Source organism: Mercenaria mercenaria, chromosome 3, assembly GCF_021730395.1.
Source record: "Mercenaria mercenaria strain notata chromosome 3, MADL_Memer_1, whole genome shotgun sequence".
Lineage (NCBI taxonomy): Eukaryota > Metazoa > Mollusca > Bivalvia > Venerida > Veneridae > Mercenaria > Mercenaria mercenaria.
The window spans coordinates 72360982-72383135 of NC_069363.1; the positions used below are offsets into that span (position 1 = coordinate 72360982).

The 22154-nt window shown below is 36.5% G+C and overlaps 1 protein-coding gene across 6 annotated transcripts in view; it reads right to left on the bottom strand.

The window, feature by feature from the left end:
• Positions 1 to 1893: 1893 nt before the first annotated feature.
• LOC123524427 (tetraspanin-18-like) overlaps positions 1894 to 22154 on the bottom strand; it is a 96712-nt gene continuing 76451 nt past the window's right edge. For all 6 annotated transcript variants that reach the window (XM_053538867.1, XM_053538871.1, XM_053538870.1 and 3 more), the window contains 8 exons: positions 13600 to 13740; positions 9496 to 9696; positions 9142 to 9216; positions 8455 to 8574; positions 7085 to 7178; positions 5537 to 5757; positions 2626 to 5094; positions 1894 to 2212 (listed from right to left, as the gene is read on the bottom strand). In XM_053538867.1, coding sequence (XP_053394842.1) covers positions 5017 to 5094; positions 5537 to 5757; positions 7085 to 7178; positions 8455 to 8574; positions 9142 to 9216; positions 9496 to 9696; positions 13600 to 13740 — 930 coding nt within the window. In that variant the 3' untranslated portion in view covers positions 1894 to 2212; positions 2626 to 5016. The remainder of the gene's footprint in view (positions 2213 to 2625; positions 5095 to 5536; positions 5758 to 7084; positions 7179 to 8454; positions 8575 to 9141; positions 9217 to 9495; positions 9697 to 13599; positions 13741 to 22154) is intronic.

The window sequence follows — 22154 nt, forward strand, 5'->3', positions numbered from 1 at the left end:
TAGATTGCATTGAATAAAGACAGAGACAAATTATAATCCTACAAATAATCAGTATAATGAAAACTACTGAGAGAGATTGCAGAATGTGAAGGCTGCTGAGCTGAGAGAAAACATGAGATATTGTTACATTAGGTAGTGTAACAGAACGTGAAAACTGCTAAGCTGAGAGAGAACATTAGGCATTGTTACATTAGGTAGTGTAACAGAACATGAAGAATGCTGAGCTGGAAGAGAACATTAGGTAGTGTTAGAGAATGCGAAGGCTGTGGAGCTGAGAGAGAACATTAGGTAGTGTTAGAGAATGCGAAAGATGCTGAGCTGAGAGAGAACATTAGATAGTGTTACAGAATATGTAGGCTGCTGAGCTGAGAGAGAACATTAGGTAGTGTTAGAGAATGCGAAAGATGCTGAGCTGAGAGAGAACATTAGGTAGTGTTACAGAATATGAAGGCTGCTGAGCTGAGAGAGAACATTAGGTAGTGATACAGTGTATGAAGGCTGCTGAGCTGAGAGAGAACACTAGGTAGTGTTAGACAATGCGAAGGCTGCTGAGCCGAGAGAGAACATTAGGTAGTGTTTCAGAATGTGAAGAGTGCTGAGCTGGAAGAGAACATAGCTAGTTTTACAGAATGTGAAGGTCATGATCATTGTGAGTAGTCTCACACAGTGTCCACTTTCCTATTGGACAAAATCACGCCTCAAGGACGTTCAGAATGTTAAAACAGTTACAAAGCGTGCGCACTGCACGTCAAACTATCTCAACGATGTTAAGTTTCATCCAGTCCTGACTTGCGGTTAGTGAGACATCAGCTTACAGCTTACAGAACAAGAGCACCGCCTTGCGGGTGCAGACGCTCATCTGATTTTTTTGTCTATATATAATATTTTCTAAGTCCAAAAGGGGCCATAATTCTTGCAAAAAGCAATGTAGAGTTACGGTACTTGCTGTACAGAGTCAGCTTTTAATGGCGAATAACCGCTCTAAGTTTTAAAGCAATAACTTTGACCGTTAAGGAGAAAAGTTGACCTAAACACAACTTTACCAAGAAATCTGATATTTTCTAAGTCCAAAAGGGGAAATAATTCTTGCAAAAAGCAGGATGGAGTTCTGTTTCTTGCTGTACAGAGTCGGCTATTGATGGTGAACAAGGTTGCAAGTTTTAAAGCAATAGTTTTGATAGTTTAGTAGAAAAGCTGTCCTAAACCTAAAACCTAACCTGGCAGCGCCAACGCTGATGCCGACGCCGATCATGTGATGACAATAACTCATCATTTTTTTCAAAAAATCAGATGAGCTAAAATGTAAGTCGGAAAAGGCAAGTTACTTTTTATAACTGCTGAAGAGTGTTAACGCATGCCCAATAATCACAGAGAACAAGAGTGTTAAGTTTCAATCTATTCCTATTTGTGGTTACCGAGGCACCAGCTTACATAAAAAACTCAACCCAAATGGAACAATGAAGCCGGCGAGCGGGTGAGTGCAACAGCTCTGCCTGTTGTTCAAATATACCAAACATGTAATATCCCATGGACTCTATCAAGACTAGCTGCGACATTTTTCCCCTAGTGCAATTATGTTACACGCCAATACACTAACTGCCTATATGTTTTTGCAAGTATGGCTTTAATTCTTTTATACTGTTGATTTAAAAACTTCATACGTTATTTTACCACATTTTGGTAAATTGAAATATTTGCTTGACTAACACTTATGCATGTAACCTCTCATGCTGCATGCTTAAAGCACGAACTAGTGTCATCTTAAACGGTATAAATATAGTACTTAATTACAGACAAGCTGTTGAGTTGATAACAGTTGACGTGATAATATAGTACAAATGTAAGTGATAAAACACTTAAAGAAAAACAATTTGTAAACAACAAAACATGCAATAGTAAATAAACCACATCCGTAGATTTTAATCGCATCAAATTAACAAACGTTAATCATATGACAAGTACATTTTGACGTAAATTACAGAGGATAATCAGAAGATAGTAATATTAACAAATGTACAATCAACATTTCATGAAAAATTAACAACAAAATAATAAAAAAAATACATTCTTAAAAATATTTCCATACGTAAGTATTTATACATCAAGGATACGAAATATCTGGTACTGACAAGGGCCTTTTAACTTTTATCTTACAGCATTCTACTCTTTCATCTGTACGTTAAGTTTCATTTAAATTCAATATAAAATCAATCTGACTTAAGTACTTGATCTTCTAAACGAAGATCTGAGAACGACCCATTCACATACGTCTTCTGTATATTTTGGATTTCCAGTATTGCTATTTTTATTTTAACCAATCAGACGACTTGTTCGAATGCCAAAGAGTAAGAAAAATATGCAGTTATTCCAGGGCTCGAACCCGGGACCCCTCGCTTACAAAGCAAGTGGCCTACCGACTGAGCTAACCGGCTATATGACCCAATATGACATATGAATTGTAAATATCAAAAGTCAAGGCTACAGGTAGATTTGCAACATGTTGTAAGCTATGCTCTGATTGGCTAGCGAAAGGGTCGTCAGAACGAGGCCATGAATAGGTCGTTTTCAGATCCTATGCGTAGCGTAATAGGAGATGTACTTTAGTCAGATTGATATAAAATGTACTTCAGTTTTAATGTTGCCTTCAAGTAAGTACATTATGTTTGTTTTCTAATATATTACCATATAGTGTCTGATTTGCTATCAAATCATCCAGCGAATATATAAATACTGCAACCATACTCTCACTTAAAAATAGTTATCATGTTTTAGGTGGTTTGTCTCTGCAATTAATATATATTGCACAGAAAACATTCTTGTTTCAATGTTTTAAATCTTCCTAGAAAAATTACATTTTATATGAGAAGAGAAACGATCCCAGACTAAAGCGCTTTAAAAATTTTCCTCTCTCTCAATCACAAGTAATTACTCTAAGGAAAACGTGATGCCAAAACATATTACCATCTAAATTTTCTATTTTGTATCTGCCTTGTGTTAAGGATCCCCATGGGTTATCATTTTGCACTTTGATGGAAGAAATCCCCCAGCAATTTCTGCTGTTTTAGGATGTTAACTCACTCCAAACACTAGTTCCTTAGGCTTCCTCCGGATATTGAAATGCCATGTTACCAATATCGAGTGGCATCCGTGATGTAATGCGTTATCACAATATTTCATTTTTTTCTCAAACAAAGGATTTGCGGAGCTTTGGAGTGACAATATAGTTGATTCTACTTGTTCATGAATTTTACAGTCCATCTTTAAATGATTCAACTTAATTAAAACGTGTTCAATAGCTGCTGTTTCAAACATTCTGAAACAGTGTCTGTTTTAAGCAAATCTATAAAGGAGTGTCCACTATGTTAGAGAAGACCACTATTTTACAGAAAAGGGAAGTTTTGATCAGCTTGTCACGGCTGCGATAACATTTCTGAAGATCCAAGATGTGTTTCAGGTTGTTTTTTTTACGTCTTCTTCGTTCAACGTTTTAAACAATAAAGTATTATCTACAAAAAGACATACTTGAAACACCAAGGTACAGCCGATCCTAAGTCTTGTAAGCTTTTCGAAACATTTAAATCAAGGAAACAGTCATATTAGGTAGAATATTGTTTCTTATCTGCAAAAAGGCTAGGTCATATACTTCAAACATTGACAATCAACTTAAACATTTCTCCTAGACCTGTATTTCAGATACCAAACTTTAAATAGATATAATCTTAACTTACTTTATCAAAGAAAGATAAAATTTCAAATGGTTTTATTGAATTTGCTATTAGAATTGTAAATAAACCGGTAACAATACCATATTATATTAGCTCTTGTTCGAAAAATGTTGAAGTTGTATAACCCTTTATTTAGTGTAATCATGCATATAACTTCAAACAGTCTACATGCCACACTTAAAGCTCCGTTACGATGACTTTATTGAAGCAAAGAACAACACAAAGTGACTTATCAATAAGTACATGTAGTTTCAATAGGAACCATACAGTTATTGTTCGGCTATTTAAAATTCTACGTATATGCAACGTATTATAACCGACTTCGGTGATATAATTTGGTATCATTCTGTTCCATAAATAGTGGCTTATAAATGTACGATCATAGAAAACGGTTAAGCAAACTTAAAAACATATTATCTTGATTACATGCAGACATAATACATATATACTGATACACGTGATGGAAATGAAATTTACAAAGATGAATCACTAATAAGACAGACTGTCACTAGGTATAATGTCCGGACTGTTTTTGTAAAACGTCCAAAGAAAACCACAACATTTCAGAGTCTCTGGGCTCCTTCATCAAATACTTGATTCTTGTTCTCATGGCAACATCTATATTTAGCGCTCCAAAATGGCGGCACCATGAAAGTGCCCGTGAATAAAACCAAAAAAGAACCACTGTTTGCACATTGTTCTCTCTGTATTTCTCCCTTTCAAATGATTTTTTGTAAAAATAAAGTGCTTTGAGCTAAACCAAAACAATGAAAATGATTCAATGAAATGTACGTCAAGTCATAAAGTACAACACACTTGTCAACTCCCAGTGTTGACACACTAACTATAACACAGTTACATGCCCTGTAGAGTGTAGACAGTTTTGTCTGTGAGCAAATTCTTTTGCATCAGTTTTACAAGGCTTCCGAATAACTAAGAGTCACCCCATAGACTCTTCAATAAATATATCGGTACAATCACCCAGTGACCGTCGATGGCGTCACGTTTTACTGACCGGAAGATATCACACTGTCATCATGAAGCCAGTGTTGTAACAACAAAATATTCAGTACCTCCAAATTCGTACACCCTTTGTCTCTTTGGTTAACAGCAAAACCATACACAATAAAGCACACATTTCCAAGCGGGTTGTCTCTCATCTATAAAGTTCCTTTTTTGTTCTATCGATGATATGCAACTATGGAATTATTTTGAAGATAGCGGCTTGCACGTTGTTCTAAATATTCTTATCACAGAGGACGGAAGTTTTTTAAATTTGGTCACATGACTGCTAAACGTCATCTTCGTCATCTATTTCGTCCTTATGCACACGTGCACACATGCAAAACACAACTACTATACCTATTATCTGTAAATAGAAAATAAAACTTCTTGTAGGCAGCTCACAACAAAGGAAAATATTTACTGAAACATTGCAGATCATATGTCATACAAAAAGTCAACTTTCGTCAGAAAATGTATTAACAACATAAATCTATCAATAATGCATATTTTTTAACAACAAAAATATATCAATTATACATTTCTTTAACAACATAAATATATCAATTATAATATATATTCTACAGATATATCTTGTAGTACAGTTAGAACTTGGACATTTCATTGCAGATATTGAACATGTTCTCACAACTAAGAGGTCATGGTTTTCATATTTAGATTCCACTTCTGGCTGGATTCATACCATTAAGTCTGGCATAGTTTGGAATCCATTGCATGACCGTCTTTGTCTCTACAGCCCAACACTATTCCTGCAATACACCTCCACTTTTAGTTTTTTGTTTACTCACCAATAACAAAGGAACACAGGCGGCAACCCCTCCAAGAATCAAGGCGTTTCTCTCCAGGTGAACCATCACCTTTTCATAACAACCTTCTGTGTACAAATGCTCATTTACAGCGTATGATGTATATACAGGCGGTCCTTTGGAAGGCGGTCCATTTATCAGTTCTACCCCTGTGCATATTTGTTTGTTCCCTGAACAACACGAGTCTGGTACATATGGGGCTCCTGTAATACATAATGATGTATGTACATATCGCTATTACAACACGAAATCGGCAACCAACTGCAGTTATCAACTGTCTGTCGGAGCCTCTAGGATTTTGCCCTGGTGATGTTGTCAAAACAGGGAAATTGCAAAAACTATTCAGGAAACACTTAGAAATCTTTTCCACATTTAGCTGGAAGATCACCTAAACGATACAAACATCAACAAGTAGCTAGTAGACGGGTATGTACTAACGTTCTTTACACGACAAGTAGCTAGTAGACGGGTATGTACTAACGTTCTTTACACGACAAGTAGCTAGTAGACGGGTATGTACTAACGTTTATTGTTATGTAGCTAGTAGCCTGCTGTACTAAAGTTGTTTACACATGTTGGATATGTTTGATAGTCCTGAAACTGGGCAAGGCAAAACCTACATTTTTTGTAAGAATTCAGAAATCAGTTGAAACTTTTGATACATGTAAATATATCGCATTTCAAAATCAGTCGATATTTTTTTTGCAATAAAGGATGTGACACATTCCATTCATTATAAAACTTTACGCCCGGATGGAGATTTTCCCACGGATGCGGTCAATTACAAACTGTACCATACTTTATGGTAACGATCAATATTCACGCTACTGAACACATACCACTGATATCTGACACCCGTATGTTACCCAATATACACAGGTGTAAATTGTTAGCTGTATATTTGAAACCGCTTTTTATTAAATATAAAGTGTATGACTGGATGGTATAAGATTGACTGAAATAGGTATGGTGAAGTGGAACACACACCTTCATTGTAAATATCTGTATACATAAATATCTAATCACTGCCATATGAAAATTACTGACTACACTTTCTCCATACATATCGGAAAGGAAAGTATGTTGATGTGTGTTAAATAACATTAACGTTAATTCTATGCCAACACTTTGCTTAATATGTTACAAAGACATATGATAATATTTAGGACAATACTTCACAAAACCAATGTTCTCAAGGCACTGGAAATCTATTGTGTGCGCTTTCTTGAAAACCTAGGTATTTGAGTCGCATCTTGCAGAAAAGTTTAGGGTCCTAAGTTCCTATATATTGGTGAAGGGCCTAAATTAATTTTACAGTTGTTCGTCATAACCAAGTCTCTTAGTTTGGACGTAGGTTTTTGGAATTATATTGCAAACGACCTGTCAAAATACGCATAATGCATGTACCCGGTTTTAGAATTATGTTCATCATTTTGATAAACACTGGACAAATGCCAAATACATGTAATATAAATTATAACGATTAGCTTGACTGTTCAAAGGATAAAATATCATCCAATAGATACTCACGCATGTTTGTAAGAAGGTACCAGTCCGAATGTTGTTTGTAGAAGGCCCAGGAATGTGAAGAATTGACACCACCATATGCACCACAGCAATGTAACTGCAAAATTATCAGAATTAGTTCAAACTTCACAGTATGGCACTGTTTTCTATCAGATTTAACGGTTCTTTTCGGTCCTAGCATACATTTGTAGCGCCAGAACTCGCTACTCTTGATTTCAAAAATAATGTTTACAAACAGAAAAGAATAAAAAACCTTACCAATTCAGGTCATTAGTTATATAAACAAGAGCACCGCCTTGCGGGTGCTGACGCTCATCTGATTTTTTTTAGTGTAATAGAAATATTGTCCTACCCATGATTTTCTAAGTCTAAAAAGGGCCATCATTCTTGCAAAAAGCAGGATAGAGTTATGTTTCTTGATGTACAGTGTCCACTTATGATGGTGAAAAACTGTTGCAAGTTTTAAAGCAATAGCTTTGATAGTTTATGAGAAAAGTTGACTTAAACATAATACTCAACCAAGAAAATGATTTTCTAAGTCCAAAAGGGGCAATAATTATTGCAAAAAGCAGGATGGAGTTATGTTGCTTGCTGTACAGGGTCAGCTTATGATGGTGAACAAGTGTTGCAAGTTTCAAAGCAATAGCTTTGATAGTTTAAGAGAAAAAGTTGACCTAAACATAAAACTTAACCAAGAAATCTGATATTTTCTAAGTCCAAAAGGGGCCATAAATCTTGCAAAAAGCAGGACGGAGTTATGTTTCTTGCTGTACAGGGTCAACTTATGATGGTGAACAAGTGTTGCAAGTTTTAAAGCAATAGCTTTGATAGTTTAGGATTAAAGCTGACCTAAACATAAAACTTAACCAAGAAAACTGATTTTCTAAGTCCAAAAGGGGCAATAAATCTTGCAAAAAGCAAGATGGAGTTATGTTTCTTGATGTACAGGGTCAGCTTATGATGGTGAACAAGTATTCCAAGTTTCAAAGCAATAGCTTTGATAGTTTAGGAGAAAAGTTGACCTAAACATAAAACTTAACCAAGAAATCTGATATTTTCTAAGTACAAAAGGGGCCATAAATCTTTCAAAAAGCAAGATGGAGTTATGTTTCTTGCTATACAGGGTCAGCTTATGATGGTGAACAAGTATTCCAAGTTTCAAAGCAATAGCTTTGATAGTTTAGGAGAAAAGCTGACCTAAACATAAAACTTAACCAGGCAACGCCGACGCAGACGCCGACGCCGACGCCGACGCCGACGCCGACAACCGCTCAAGTGATGACAATAACTCATCATTTTTTTTCAAAAAATCAGATGAGCTAAAAACTAAACATACAGTGGTATCTCTTGAAGAATTGGGTATAAATACTTACACTTCTTTGCAAGGAATCCCATGCATCGGTTATTAAACGATTTTGGCTGTTCTTTCGTAAATCTATTCCATATCCTTTTGACAATGTGTTAAAGATATTATCTTTGACTTGCCCTGATAACTGTAAATGATAAATGAAAAAAGAATTGCTATATTCTAGAAACAAACTGAACGTCTATAAGTTCTAGTATGCTATTGTACAGTAAATGAGTCACGGCTATTGGTACATCAATATTTATACGTAATTCTTTTACTTATTGCATACTTTGATGTCAAACACCGCCTCGGAAGGCCGTGGGTTCGCCCATTGTCCGCGTTCACCCAAAGAAGTTACAAGTCGCTTCCTCGCTTGGCGCTCAGCATTACGATATAGTGCCAGGACTGGCCAGCCCAGTGTCTGTATAATGTGAATAGTCGGGGTATCATGTCACGTGTCTACGACGTGATATTCCAGTGAGACAACACTATAAAGTTGGGCATTGCGCTTACAGCTACAAGTAGATACAGACGTTATTTTGACTGACAAATTGATGGATAAAACGCTAAACCCACAAACTCTTGCTACGATGTCATATTATACAAGCTTATGGAACGCCGTCGAACCAGTATTAAATAAGAGCCTATATGTTTCACAAATTCACAGAAAAAGAATACTGGAGTAGTTACGTGTTGTTTTTAAAATACTTACTTCACCCCTAAAAATAAAAGCTAATGCACTACCAGATATCAGAGCGAGCAGTACTATAGTCAATGTTACACCATACTGAAAGAGAAAAATGCAAGTCATAAATAAACATGATAATCAATAAGTCTAACTATATAAACAATGCTAACTGTATAAAGTTTACTACCAGTAATAAAACACGACCGATCATAAAAGTAAAAATCGTAACGTAATACCGACATGTATTACACCAAAACAGGGAAAACATTGGACAGAACGAACAAAAGCCAAAATCTAATATATAACATTGTTAACGTAGCGGAAAGTAATCCTAAAATGTTTAAGAAAACAAGTGACTTATGATAGTGCCATACTTACAAACGCTAAAACACATCTATCTTCCCGCATGGTACCACAGCAACCGCAGAATGCTAGCAAAGCTATGGTTCCGCCCCCAGCAATCATTAGGTATGTGCCTATCTCGAATAGGTTTGAACCCACCAGCACCGTAACCTCTCTGGCGCTGTACTCTGTGACCAGTAGCCATATGCCGACACCAAGTACTCCTAATCCGAGTATCTAATATAAAAAAGTCAACCATATCAAACTTACTATATCTATATTTTCGGAAAGGTCATGCATGCAAATTTCTCTTTTTCAAGTCACTGTTTGCAGTTCCAATGCCAAAAATAAAAGTTGCTCTCTCGGCCCTCTGTTGACGACAAACAACTTTACAACTGACGATTTATAGAAGATTGTTACTATTAGGCAAGTTAAAACTCTTTCAGCTTTCTATAATATAACAGCAGCAAATGCGGCTTTCTTTTGCCTTGCCGAAGACATAAATATGTTGCACCAGAATGTTGCTCTCCCGGCATTTCGTAGCATTAACATGTGAATTACACATAAATATAATAATATAGTGAACTAGTGAAAGGATTTTTGTAGAATAGGCATGACAATGTTGTAAAAGGCTTTCTGTTACATTAATCAATACGGCAGATTAGACAAATATACGGCTTTCAAGGCATACTAGACATAGATATGTAGTAAATGACATTCCGTAGCATTCATAAGGTAGATAAAAAATAAAAAGGATTTTCGTACCATTAATACAACATACGAGAACTATATATGTAGTAAGCGGATTTTCATAGCAGTAATACGAAAAAAATATAGTAAAAGGATTTAATACAACAGACAAGAAATAAATATGTAGTAAAAGGATTTCCGTAGCATTGATACAACAGACGAGAAATAAAATGTAGTAAAAGGATTTCCATATCATTAATACAACAGACAAGAAATAAATATGTAGTAAAAGGATTTGATAGTTTAATTAGTTTAGACATATTTTATTGCATACCAATTTATATAATATTTACATCAGATACTGATAAAATATATAATATACAAAAGAGGGCAATTCGTGTAATAACAAAAAATCGTACCGCAGGAAGCGTGTTTAAAAATCTGAATCTGCTCACTTTTGAAAACAGATGCAATTACCACATGGCTGTACTGGTTTTTAAATGTGACCATAACCTTGTACCAAAATATATGTCTGAATTATTATCTTTTGCTCATAACGATAGATATAATCTTCGTTCCTCGACTCGTAAAGATCTTTCTTTGTTAAAGCCCCGAACAAACTACTTGAAACAAACATTCTCATACAAAGCCACACATTTATGGAATTCCATTCCATCAAACACCAAACTTCAAGATAATCTATTCACGTTTAAACGAAAAATTAAGGATTATTTATTACAAGAACAACATTACTAATACTGAGATTTTTTTTTTATTTTATTTATTTATTCTTTTTTTTTCTCAAATCTTCATCAATTATCATGCATTTTATGTCGTATAGGGTAGCTTTTAAACTTTATGATATTGATGGATGAATGTACATGTATGCAAAATGAATTATACTGATTTATTCTCCTGGTAAAATCAGTTCAAATCGAGTTTGTTTTTAAAGTGTGTTTGTCGTTAAAATTGTGCTAGTGATACTCTTATTGTTGTAGATACTGTGTTTTAACATTTATATAGAAGGCCATATTGGAAATAAATGTATGTATACTATGTACTCTTAATATGTCATCTTCTTAAAATAAAGTTATTATTATTATTATTATTATTATTATTATCTCAAATACAATACTTAACAAGGGTATATGCAAAAGGGTTGGGTAACAAGGAGTTCATACAGACAAGAAATACATATGCAGTAAAAGAATTTTACGTATCATTAATACAACAGAAAAGAAATAAATATGCAGTAAAAGGATTTCCGTATCATTAATACAACATACAAGAAATATGTAGTAAAAGGATTTAATACGACAGACAAGAAATAAACATGAAGTAAAAGGATTTCCGTAGCATTGAAACGACAGACAAGAAATAAATGTGTAGTAAAAGGATTTTCGTAGCATTAATACAGCAGACAAGAAATAAATATGTAGTAATAGGATTTCTGTAGCATTGAAACGACAGACACGAAATAAATATAAAGTAAAAGGATTTCCGTATCATTAATACAGCAGACAAGAAATAAATATGTAGTTAAAGGATTTCCGTACCATTAATACAGCAGACAAGAAATAAATATGTAGTTATAGGAGTTCCGTAGCATTGAAACGACAGACAATATGTAGTAAAAAGATTTAATACGACAGACCAGAAATAAATGTGTAATAAAAGGATTTCCGTAGCATTAATATAACGGACAAAAAATAGATATGAAGTTAAAGGATTTCAGTAGCATCAATACAACAGACAAACAAGAGCACCGCCTTGCGGGTGCTGACGCTCATCTGATTTTTTTTGTGTAATAGAAATATTGTCCTACCCATGATTTTCTAAGTCTAAAAAGGGCCATCATTCTTGCAAAAAGCAGGATAGAGTTATGTTTCTTGATGTACAGTGTCCACTTATGATGGTGAAAAACTGTTGCAAGTTTTAAAGCAATAGCTTTGATAGTTTATGAGAAAAGTTGACTTAAACATAATACTCAACCAAGAAAATGATTTTCTAAGTCCAAAAGGGGCAATAAGTATTGCAAAAAGCAGGATGGAGTTATGTTGCTTGCTGTACAGGGTCAGCTTATGATGGTGAACAAGTGTTGCAAGTTTCAAAGCAATAGCTTTGATAGTTTAAGAGAAAAAGTTGACCTAAACATAAAACTTAACCAAGAAATCTGATATTTTCTAAGTCCAAAAGGGGCCATAAATCTTGCAAAAAGCAGGACGGAGTTATGTTTCTTGCTATACAGGGTCAACTTATGATGGTGAACAAGTGTTGCAAGTTTAAAGCAATAGCTTTGATAGTTTAGGATAAAAGCTGACCTAAACATAAAACTTAACCAAGAAAACTGATTTTCTAAGTACAAAAGGGGCCATAAATCTTGCAAAAAGCAAGATGGAGTTATGTTTCTTGCTATACAGGGTCAGCTTATGATGGTGAACAAGTATTCCAAGTTTCAAAGCAATAGCTTTGATAGTTTAGGAGAAAAGCTGACCTAAACATAAAACTTAACCAGGCAACGCCGACGCAGACGCCGACGCCGACGCCGACGCCGACAACCGCTCAAGTGATGACAATAACTCATCATTTTTTTTCAAAAAATCAGATGAGCTAAAAATAAATAAATAGTAAAAGGATTTCCGTTTCATTAATACAGCAGACAAGAAATAAATATGTAGTTAAAGGATTTCCGTAGCGCTGAAAAGACAGACAAGAAATAAATGTGTAGTAAAAGGATTTTCGTTGCATTACAAGAAATAAATATGTAGTAAAAGGATTTTCGTATCATTAATACAGCAGACAAGAAATAAATATGTAGTAAACGGATTTCCGTATCACTAATACAGCAGACAAGAAATAAATATAAAGTAAAAGGATTTCCGTATTATTAATATGGCAAGCAAGAAATAAATATGTAGTTAAAAGGATTTTCGTAGAATTGAAATGACAGACAATATGTAGCAAAAAGATTTAATACGACAGACCAGAAATAAATATGTAATAAAAGGATTTCCGTAGCATTAATATAACAGACAAGAAATAGATACGAAGTTAAAGGATTTCAGTAGCATTAATACAACAGACAAGAAATAAACATAAAGTAAAGGATTTCCGTATCATTACTACAGCAGACAAGACATAAATATGTAGTAAATGGATTTCCGTAGCACTGAAACAACAGGCAAGAAATAAATGTGTAGTAAAAGGATTTCCTTATCATTAATACAGCAGACAAGAAATTAATATCAAGTAAAAGGATTTCCGTATCATTAATACAGCAGACAAGATATAAATATGTAGTAAAAGTATTTCCGTATCATTAATACAGCAGACAAGAAATAAATATGTAGTGAAAGGATTTCCGTATCTTTAATACAGCAGACAAAAATAAATATGTAGTAAAAGGATTTCCGTAGCATACGTATAAAAAAGATATAAAAGATAACCTACTAGGATGACGATGTTATAGCAATGTACAGCTGTTCTAAGGCACGAGAAGCACGGGTCTTCTGGCTGACTCCGTATTGACAGAGAACGTACGTGCTTGGCGGGATAACGTGGATAATCGTCAATATGACGTTTATTCAACGGCTGAAAATAGAATATGTAAACAATTTAGATTCGCTTTAAACAAATAAGCACGTCGCAAACATAAAACAGGAATATTTTTTTTGCCAAACTTGAGATTTAAAATGGAAAGTTGATGATGAGATGTATGTTGGAAGAGTGATGGTGAGATGTATGTTGGAAGGTTGATGGTGAGATGTATGTTGGAGGGTTGATGGTGAGCTGTATGTTGGAAGGTTAATAGTGCGATGTATAATGGAAGGTTGATGGTGAGATGTATGTTGGAGGGTTGATGGTGAGCTGTATGTTGGAAGGTTGATAGTGCGATGTATGTTGGAAGGTTGATAGTGCGATGTATAATGGAAGGTTGATGGTGAGATGTATGTTGGAAGGTTGATGGTGAAATGTATATTGGAAGGTTAATGGTGAGATGTATGTTGGAAGGGTGATGGTGAAATGTATATTAGAAGGTTGATGGTGTGATGTATGTTGGAAGGGTGATGGTGAGATTTATGTTGGCAGGTTGATAGTGAGATGTATAATGAAAGGCTGATGGTGAGATGTATGTTGGAAGGTTGATAGTGCGATGTATAATGGAAGGTTGATGGTGAGATGTATGTTGGAAGGTTGATAGTGCGATGTATAATGGAAGGTTGATGGTGAGATGTATGTTGGAAGGTTGATGGTGAAATGTATATTGGAAGGTTAATGGTGAGATGTATGTTGGAAGGGTGATGGTGAAATGTATATTAGAAGGCTGATGGTGTGATGTATGTTGGAAGGGTGATGGTGAGATTTATGTTGGAAGGTTGATAGTGAGATGTATAATGAAAGGCTGATGGTGAGATACATGTTGGAAGGTTGATAGTGCGATGTATAATGGAAGGTTGATGGTGAGATGTATGTTGGAAGGTTGATAGTGCGATGTATAACGGAAGGTTGATGGTGAGCTGTATGTTGGAAGGTTGATGGTGAAATGTATATTGGAAGGTTAATGGTGAGATGTATGTTGGAAGGGTGATGGTGAAATGTATATTAGAAGGCTGATGGTGTGATGTATGTTGGAAGGGTGATGGTGAGATTTATGTTGGAAGGTTGATAGTGAGATGTATAATGAAAGGCTGATGGTGAGATACATGTTGGAAGGTTGATAGTGCGATGTATAATGGAAGGTTGATGGTGAGATGTATGTTGGAAGGTTGATAGTGCGATGTATAACGGAAGGTTGATGGTGAGCTGTATGTTGGAAGGTTGATGGTGAAATGTATATTGGAAGGTTAATGGTGAGATGTATGTTGGAAGGGTGATGGTGAAATGCATATTAGAAGGTTGATGGTGTGATGTATGTTGGAAGGGTGATGGTGAGATTTATGTTGGAAGGTTGATAGTGAGATGTATAATGAAAGGCTGATGGTGAGATGTATGTTGGAAGGGTGATGATGAGATGTTGGAAGGGTGATGATGAGATGTTGGAAGGTTGATGGTGAGATGTATGTTGGAAGGTTGATGGGGAGATGTATGTTGGAAGGTTGGTGGTGAGATTTATTTTGGAAGGTTGATGGTGAGATTTACGTTGGAAGGTTGATGGTGAGATTTACGTTGGAAAGGTGATGGTGAGATTTATATTGGAAGGTTGGTGGTGAGATTTAAATTGGAAGGTTGAAGGTGAGATTTATATTAGAAGGGTGGTGGTAAGATTTATATTTGAAGGGTGAAGGTGAGATTTATATTGGAAGGTTGATGGTGAGATTTATATTAGAAGGGTGATGGTGAGATTTATATTGGAAGGGTGATGGTGAGATTTATATTAGAAGGGTGGTGGTGAGATTTATATTTGAAGGTTGATGGTGAGATTTATATTGGAAGGTTGATGGTGAGATTTATATTGGAAGGTTGGTGGCGAGATGTATATTAGAAGGGTGGTGGTGAGATTTATATTTGAAGGGTTAAGGTGAGATTTATATTGGAAGGTTGATGGTGGAATGTTGATGGTGAGATTTATATTGGAAGGTTGGTGGTGAGATTTATACTGGAAGGTTGATGGTGAGATTTATATTGGAAGGTTGATGGTGAGATTTACATTGGAATGTTGGTGGTGAGATTAACATTGGAATGTTGGTGGTGAGGTTTACGTTGGAATGCTGGTGGTGAGATTTATATTGTAATGTTGGTGGTGAGATTTATATTGGAATGTTGGTGGTGAGATGTATATTAGAGTATTAGTTCAGACATACTGTCATATAAAGAAATGCATCTTAAACTTTACCATAATATAAATACAGTTGACAGTAATTACTACACTTCCATGTATACATGAGACGTTATACAGAAAGGCATCATAATTTAAAGTGTTGCAGCTACCATAGCAACCATAAAAAACCACGACAACTTTTGTTTCGAAATAGAGAAAAATCATTAACACTGTGTGTCATCCGACACGAGTCATTTAATATAGTAATATCATGGCGCGTTGACAATATTGTCGATACGATAGTGTGTCTAAAGTAACTAGGAAACTTAAAATGTTGAAATGTATAACTGTATGGCTATTACAACTGGTGACATTTATTACACTTTATTTCCATATTCTTGCTTTTAAATTCGATATAAATCTACAGCGCTTTAAAGTAAATCATATTTTAAACTTATTAATCTCCAAAGCGTACCAAAGGCAGCTTGTAAAGCCTTAGACGGTATTCTGGAACAATCTATGAGCAGAAGATCTTCTCACAACTGCCACGCTTTCAGAGAAAGCGCCTTTCATCTTCAATTATTCACTGTTAGTCGTATAAACTATTCAAAAGTGAACTTATTACGAGTCATGTATAATTAAGTATTGTTCCGACGCCTCTGTCACATATGCTTTACAGCGTCCAATGAGCTACTATAGCTGGTGTCCCTGAGGCAACAATTTTCCTTCACTTTTGTAAAGACCTATTTTATGGGATCTGGCAGGTGCGCAGTTCGTATGCTATTACCGAAAATAGCGATAAATGTCTTCTAACGTCGACAAATCATGAAATAGTAAATGCCGCAATTTCCTTAATACTGACTAAAGATTTCCATATGGGGAGATGTAAGTTTCGTTTCTGCAACAAAAAGATTTCCCTTGAGTATATTATCTGACTTAAAATATGCGTTAAACTTCTGTTTCTCTCAGACAGGGACGAATTACAGAACTAACTCGTTTCTTATACCTATTTTAAGAAGACGTTATATACATTTTATGTGTTTCTGTAAAAAACGTTTTTTAGCATATATAGAACGCACCAAAGCGAAATAATAGCAGACTCTGTTTGACTGAGTCTGTTCATGAGAGGTAATTACATGTGCAAAATCCCTCGCGCCCTAAGCACCGGGAAATATATCTATCTATCTTCCATTACTGTCTAACCAATTACAGGGACGTAGACAATTTCGTGCGCGTCTATTATAGTAAACTGAAAGGACTCCCTGATCCAAAGAAAAATACCAACACTTTACGCACAGACTTTATGGCCGTGTCACCCTGAGCTTAAAGGCTGCACCAACACTTTATCCAAGTACGCACAGACTTTATGGCCGTGTCACCCTGAGCTTAAAGGCTGCACCAACACTTTATCCAAGTACGCACAGACTTTATGGCCGTCACCCTGAGCTTAAAATACCAACACTTTATCCAAGTACGCACAGACTTTATGGCCGTCACCCTGAGCTTAAAGGCTGCACCAACACTTTATCCAAGTACGCACAGACTTTATGGCCGTGTCACCCTGAGCTTAAAGGCTGCACCAACACTTTATCCAAGTACGCACAGACTTTATGGCCGTCACCCTGAGCTTAAAGGCTGCACCAACACTTTATCCAAGTACGCACAGACTTTATGGCCGTCACCCTGAGCTTAAAGGCTGCACCAACACTTTATCCAAGTACGCACAGACTTTATGGCCGTCACCCTGAGCTTAAAATACCAACACTTTATCCAAGTACGCACAGACTTTATGGCCGTCACCCTGATATCCAAGTACGCACAGACTTTATGTCCGTCACCCTGAGCTTAAAATACCAACACTTTATCCAAGTACGCACAGACTTTATGGCCGTGTCACCCTGAGCTTAAAGGCTGCACCAACACTTTATCCAAGTACGCACAGACTTTATGGCCGTCACCCTGAGCTTAAAGGCTGCACCAACACTTTATCCAAGTACGCACAGACTTTATGGCCGTGTCACCCTGAGCTTAAAGGCTGCACCAACACTTTATCCAAGTACGCACAGACTTTATGGCCGTGTCACCCTGAGCTTAAAGGCTGCACCAACACTTTATCCAAGTACGCACAGACTTTATGGCCGTCACCCTGAGCTTAAAGGCTGCACCAACACTTTATCCAAGTACGCACAGATTTATGGCCGTGTCACCCTGAGGTTAAGCTGCACCAACACTTTATCCAAGTACGCACAGACTTTATGGCGTCACCCTGAGCTTAAAGGCTGCACCAACACTTTATCCAAGTACGCACAGACTTTATGGCCGTGTCACCCTGAGCTTAAAGGCTGCACAACACTTATCCAAGTACGCACAGACTAGCCGTCACCCTGAGCTTAAATACCTACACTTTATCCAAGTACGCACAGACTTTATGGCCGTGTCACCCTGAGCTTAAAGGCTGCACCAACACTTTATCCAAGTACGCACAGACTTTATGGCCGTCACCCTGAGCTTAAAGGCTGCACCAACACTTTATCAAGTACGCACAGACTTTATGGCCGTCACCCTGAGCTTAAAATACCACACTTTATCCAAGTACGCACAGACTTTATGGCCGTGTCACCCTGAGCTTAAAGGCTGCACCAACACTTTATCCAAGTACGCACAGACTTTATGGCCGTCACCTGACTTAAAATACCAACACTTTATCCAAGTACGCACAGACTTTATGGCCGTCACCTGAGCTTAAAGGCTGCACCAACACTTTATCCAAGTACGCACAGACTTTATGGCCGTCACCCTGAGCTTAAAATACCAACACTTTATCCAAGTACGCACAGACTTTATGGCCGTGTCACCCTGATATCCAAGTACGCACAGACTTTATGGCCGTCACCCTGAGCTTAAAATACCAACATTTTATCCAAGTACGCACAGACTTTATGGCCGTGTCACCCTGAGCTTAAAGGCTGCACCAACACTTTATCCAAGTACGCACAGACTTTATGGCCGTGTCACCCTGAGCTTAAAGGCTGCACCAACACTTTATCCAAGTACGCACAGACTTTATGGCCGTCACCCTGAGCTTAAAATACCAACACTTTATCCAAGTACGCACAGACTTTATGGCCGTCACCCTGATATCCAAGTACGCACAGACTTTATGTCCGTCACCCTGAACTTAAACGCTGCATTTGTGATGGTTAATAAAATCTGTCAGAAACAGAATTATACAGGCTCGGCTGGTTCACGAGAGGTAATGTGCTATACAGGCTCGGCTGGTTCACGAGAGGTAATGTACTTTACAGGCTCGGCTGGTTCACGAGAGGTAATGTGCTATACAGGCTCGGCTGGTTCACGAGAGGTAATGTGCAACAAGTCCCGCGGAATTCTATCCCTTTAATGATCGATTCAGGGAGTGTGAATTAAGAATAACACCGTTCTTCTATATCATTTCGATTCTTAAACGTGCTAGCACTCTTTCTCGGCGCCTGTTTGACCCAAATAATATGTCTACGTGACGTCAGTATTGCCGCGTTTTAACGGAAAATGTGCATGGGTTTTTCATATCAGAGTGTATAGTATTACATGAATAACGGGGTTCAAAGAATACAGAAATTTCTATTTCAACAATTTAATCGTTATTAGCAAACAGATATGACTCACATTTATTAGACTCATTTGTTATGTATTCTAAATCAACATTGTCATTTGTTTGTCTTCAATTGATTTTCCCTTATCATCAATTGTTAATGCTATATTTGTTTCTACAATTATCGTTTAATCAAGGCGGTCTTACCGATTTCGGTGTGGGCTCACTGGCTATGTCTGAAACGTTTAAGATCAAAGAACGAAATTAAGAGCCTAGGGACATACCTCTCCGATACCAGCTTCTGCAAAAACAGACGCCCATACAAATGGCACTTGTTTAAAATTGTACGATTCCTGTGTGCTATTCTATGCATGATGTTAAATAATGTCGTGTGAACGTGCGTGAATGAGCTCAATGTGAAATTACCGAATGAATGTGATTCGAGGAGCAATTACCGGACAAATGAGAATGGGAACCATTTTGTTAGAGGCGAAATATTTACGCTATAGTATAGCGGCACGAATTCAATAAAATTGTCCTATAGACTGATAGACAAACAATGCGAGATAATTTGGTAAATGTAGCGATCAATAGATATCTAACGCTGATTGTAATGCGATTTATTTCTGGAATGTCTTCGTCTATTATAGAGACTGTGCTGCCACCAGTCTATCATAGAGACAGCAGACGACAGACGTTTTCACTGGCTGTGCTGCCACCAGTCTATCACAGAGACTGCAGATGACATCACTTGCTGTGCTGCCACCTGAAAAAAAGTCTGCGACAGACAATCTTGCGACAGGTTCCATCTAACCTCAATTGATTTTGTATTTTCTTGTCCTTGGGATTCAACGTTTTGTGTAAATGATATAAGGTTCTTTTTTTCATTCTTCCGGTGACTTTTGTTTCCGCTGTAAATTCGGAAATTTCTGTATTTCATTACCAAAAAAACTACTTGTATGTATGGATGAATCAATCCAAATCGCTAATCACCGTTCAATGGCTGAATGTCAGTCGTAGCGTTTACAAAGACACAAACTTAGCCATCTTGTAATGGCATAAAGTCACGCTCCAGCAATTGGTTCATCAACTCCCTGAACATTTACTATCATGAAACAAACGCATCAAAACATAAAAGAGCTTAACAAAGACCGATGATTTCACATTAAATGTCAGACCTCGAGACTTTGATTAATTCCTTATGTCTTTCTTAATAGCGACCGTTTTATTATATTACACATTATCTTAACACAGTTTTAGGTTTATTCTTTCTTGTCATGGTCGATACTTGCAGACTGAAGGCGATCAGGTTCGTCTTAACAGACAGCAAGTATCAGCAATATAGGAATACAAATCAACTCTTTACAAACTAGGACAAAGTCCCAAACATTTTTTTTTCAAATAACCAACATTGGCATTAGCATTGGTGAATTTACACGACTTCTATTATAAGAACGGACGATGAATTTCAAATAATACACTTGCGACAGTTCTTTGGGCTGATTTTTATTTATTCTCACCAAAACATCACCATAAAATCCACGATAACGTTTGACCTGGTGCCCGTATAGTAATGTGGATATAATTAAACTATTATTGAGCCCGCGGCCGTGTCGGACACTACATGTAAAGTTACTTATCGTCTTACTGAAGTTGTTGTCTCTTTTATTACTGTTCATAAATTATCTTGTACAATTAACATAAAATAATTATGTTATTTACTGAAACTATCTTCTGCTTCACATGCCACTCAGTTATATGAAACATGCAATAATTGTTTACATATTATAGCTGTAGTTGCCATTGTGGAGTACTGACATGCCAAGACTACCCCGGCAACCTTATTGCATTGGTGCCCAAGAACGACCAAACATATTTTCTAAATATTTTCACACAAAGCATAATTGAAAAAATGATATCAGTATTCATACTGGCCGTTGGAAGGATGATATATGTTTGAAGATTTTTTTATCCTGCTCATACTTTGAACCTTTATCTACGAGCCTCTACTGTAGTTACACAATGGACGGTGGAATACAGCGGGTAACACGCCTGTCAAACATTCAGTCTGCATAGTATGAAAACCAATTTTCATAATTTACCAGGGAGAAATAAATATCCAGAATATGCCAAACAAAGCATTATGTACGGCTCTTCCGGGGCAAATTATTGTATCGTAAATTTATTTAACTTTGTGTACACTTAACGTTGCCATAAGTGTTTTGTTATAAATATGTCAAGATTTAATTGCATTTTTACTGGGAAAACTCGAGCTAATTCAAAACAGAAAAGGTTTTTGTTTGACCTATTCCCGTAAAGTTCCAAAAATGAATATATGACTCTTAACATTGGGGGAAAAGAACAGCTTGGTGTAGAAAAAAAATAAACAGACTCTTTTGCTCATTTTTGTTTTGGTAAGAAAAAATTACAATATACATCTATTTTGAAGACATTAAAATTGTGTCGTGTTTTGTGCCTTGGAGGTAACTGATGTTACAAAACAGAAGTCTCCCTGCTTGTATATATCAAAGCACTAAAGCATGTCCAAACAGAAACTCCTGATTAATCAGAGAATATGCCGGGGGTAGTTAGAGAGGTGGCATCGTTGTGTAAACAGTAACTGCCAGGGGTGACTCTAGGATGTCGTTTAATATCAAG